The following is a 3,035-nucleotide window of genomic DNA, read 5'->3' as shown; positions in this document are numbered from 1 at the left end:
GCTAGGTCGGGTGCATTCTTAGTAATGGCAGTTTCAATGTGTGACTGATAAGTGACTACGACAGGTCATCCTAGATTATGTTCTTTGGTGAGATGCTACTCATAAAAAAACAGCTACCTTTGGTAAAATGCTTATTAAGAATGGCGAGGAAATGCCCGTCGCTTCTATTGGGCTTCAAAAATGTATCGGTTAGAATGAAGAGATAATAGCTTATATTAAAATGAAAATCATCATGGCTTTCGTTAATATAAACTTAGATTTTGTTTGGTTGATGCATGTCAAAGCGGTAGAAAACAATATATTTCAAATGATTTCAGTGCTTATTTACATCACAAAGAAAGCACTTTACTGATACAATAGTGGCATATATTTTCGCTATATCTTTTGCTTCTCAGGCCGTTTGACGTATGCATCGTAAAAGAATTTAAGGAAGTAATACAAAAAGCTTACATACAGGACCATAGTCCAGAAAATATTTAGCCAGTTTATGTCACAGTGCCTTCCCGCCGAAAGTTCAAGTGCCGCGTAAAGAGACACGCCGATTGAGATGACAAATTGGACGAGCTGGATGACTGTAATTGAGATTTTGATTTGACGAGGCTTGTTGATGATTTTGGCAGCGCTCAGGGCGTAGTAGGAGTACATCACAAAATGGACAACGAAGTTCAAAGTGGCAAAATAGCGTCCAACAGACATAAAGTCGGCGTGTAAATAACACGTGTAGACGAGAGTTGTAACGTGGTGATACCAATGGATGAATATGAGTTTCTGCTTGCGAAGGACGATAAAGATCGTGTCACCGAGTTCGAGAACCTTACTGAGAGTGAACAGCCAAAACCACAGGCCCACGTTCCCGTTGAAGAAATTGGCGTCGCACATGGTTGCGCGCCATCCGTCTTCGACGACGCAGCGCGCAAAGTCTCTGACTAGCACCACCGCACCAGCGAAACTGAAGAGTGCAAAGCTGCCCGACCAAGCAACGAGGGGGCGGCGGAGATCGAAAGGTTTCCGGTCGGACATCAACCGCTTTCCTCCGAAAATGATGAATATGTACGTCAAGGAGATGAAGATTGAAACCCACCAATGCTGTCGAAGCCATTGCCCATGGTAATGAGTGTCGAACGATGATCCTCCATTGAGATATAAATTCCTCAGCACCATTGTTTAAATTCAAGATATCACAGTATCATCCAGGTATAATTAAAAAAAAATGCGGAAATATCCGATTGCTATATGCGGTATATTATTTGGTAACATCCAATGACCAGTACTAATTCCTGGGGGTTATATGCCAGTCGGATGATCAGCTAATGCCTCTGGCATCGAAATGACTGGAAGACTGTATATGAGCTGATGTATGACGTATAGGTCTGAACATGGAGATATCAGTGATATCTCCTTGGTCTGAACATGGAGCGTGCATGGGGGTAAACAAGTAACGTGGTTATTGTTTACCCAAAACGAGTATAATATTTGTTGTTTGGATTCATTGAATGGAACTCGGTTTTCAAATCATGTCATTGTCCTCAAAAGCGTTTTACTCGAATGATCGAACCATGTTTTGTCTGCATGTACAGGCGTATATGGGGTGAGCGGATTCAGGAGTGCGGCTTTTCAGCAGAAGGCCGATTCAATTTTCGATTACGCAATCTTTCTTTCTCTCCATTTCCTCACTTTGACGTATTTAAAAGTGAAGAATGAAATATCTCTGCTCTGCCCTCCTCCCCTCGATCTGCCTCTCTCTCCATTTTTCCCCTCTCCTTTTGACATCTGTTTTTTGCCCATCCTTCCTTTCTTTCTTTCTTTCTTTTTTTCTTTCTTTCTTCCTTCCTTCCTTCCTTCCTTCCTTCCTTCCTTCTTTCTTTCTTTCTTTCTTTCTTTCTTTCTTTCTTTCTTTCTTCCTTCTTTCTTTCTTTCTTTCTTTCTCTCCTTCCCATTTTCTCTTTAGATGACCCGACCCTCACTTTGACGTATTTAAAATTTAAGAATGAATTATCTCTGCTCTGCCCTCCTCCCCTCGATCTGCCTCTCTCAATATCTCCATCTTTTCCCCTCTCCTTTTGACATCTGTTTTTTGCCCATCCTTCCTTTCTTTCTTTCTTTCTTTCTTTCTTCCTTCCCTCCTTCTTTCTTTCTTTCTTTCTTTCTTTCTCTCCTTCCCATTTTCCCTTTAGATGACCCGACATAATTGGTCAAATAAAAATTGCAACTGACATAAATAATTCGAGTTATATTTTCCTCCCGCTATAAGCTCGTGTTTCTGCTCAATTATTCATTAAGTTTATGCGCTTTACCTTACCCTACTGCATGTGACTTTTTTCAAGAAAAGAAATACTATTACTCGTTCAAAGTTCGTTCGCGTACTTGCGAATTAATTTTATTGATGCAGACGGGTAAACATCATAAAATATATTTATAGAATGGTGTGCGTCAGTAATAAAGGCAATTTTTCTCTCTCACCTTTATACATTCATTCATACAGCCACACGGGTGAAACAGACTATATACCTCTCCGATGATGCCATAGAAAATGACTTAAAAGCGTTGGTCGGTCAGTTGCCCGTTGCATAAAAGATACCATTATGATTACTTCGCTATCCAATGCTAACTATCATGGAATCCTTGATTCTAATTGGCTGTTGATCATCGTTACCACGGTCGGTAGTTACCACTGGGTGGCAAATGTAACTTTTATGCAACGGGCCCAGGGGAGCGTTTCATCAACATTTTCATCCGACAAGTTGTGAGATCTGACATCTTTCCTTAAATTTGATTGGCCGAGAGTCACTGTTCTTATGGTAACTGTCGGATAAAACAGGACTTGTCGGATAAAACGTCCGACAAGTACTTTCATGAAACGCTCCCCAGGAGTTGATTTCGCCTGTGTAACCGTGACACTAGAGTGTTTTCGCACCCCGATGCAAAACGCTTTCAAGAATACACTGTTAAAACTGTGGTATTAAAACTGACAACAATTGGTGTTAACAGAGGACCACACCCTGAGGTGTTAAAATAACACTCTAGACTGTTGGAAA

General features: G+C 40.9%; 1 protein-coding gene across 1 annotated transcript; it reads right to left on the bottom strand.

Moving 5' to 3' along the window:
- LOC121412651 (elongation of very long chain fatty acids protein 6-like) lies at positions 1 to 1,545 on the bottom strand. Its single transcript, XM_041605428.1, has one exon. The coding sequence runs from the start codon at positions 1,159 to 1,161 to the stop codon at positions 376 to 378; it is 786 nt and encodes a 261-aa protein (XP_041461362.1). The 5' UTR covers positions 1,162 to 1,545; the 3' UTR covers positions 1 to 375.
- Between the last annotated feature and the right edge of the window lie 1,490 nt (positions 1,546 to 3,035).

This window comes from Lytechinus variegatus, chromosome 4 (genome assembly GCF_018143015.1).
Source record: "Lytechinus variegatus isolate NC3 chromosome 4, Lvar_3.0, whole genome shotgun sequence".
In the NCBI taxonomy this organism is placed as follows: Eukaryota; Metazoa; Echinodermata; class Echinoidea; order Temnopleuroida; family Toxopneustidae; genus Lytechinus; species Lytechinus variegatus.
The sequence above is the reverse complement of the archived record's forward strand: the minus strand, read 5'-3'. Positions and strand labels throughout refer to the sequence as shown.

What these genes read in the sequence shown, in the direction of transcription:
- LOC121412651 (XM_041605428.1), bottom strand. Translation starts at nt 1,161, where the DNA reads ATGGTGCTGAGGAATTTATATCTCAATGGAGGATCATCGTTCGACACT.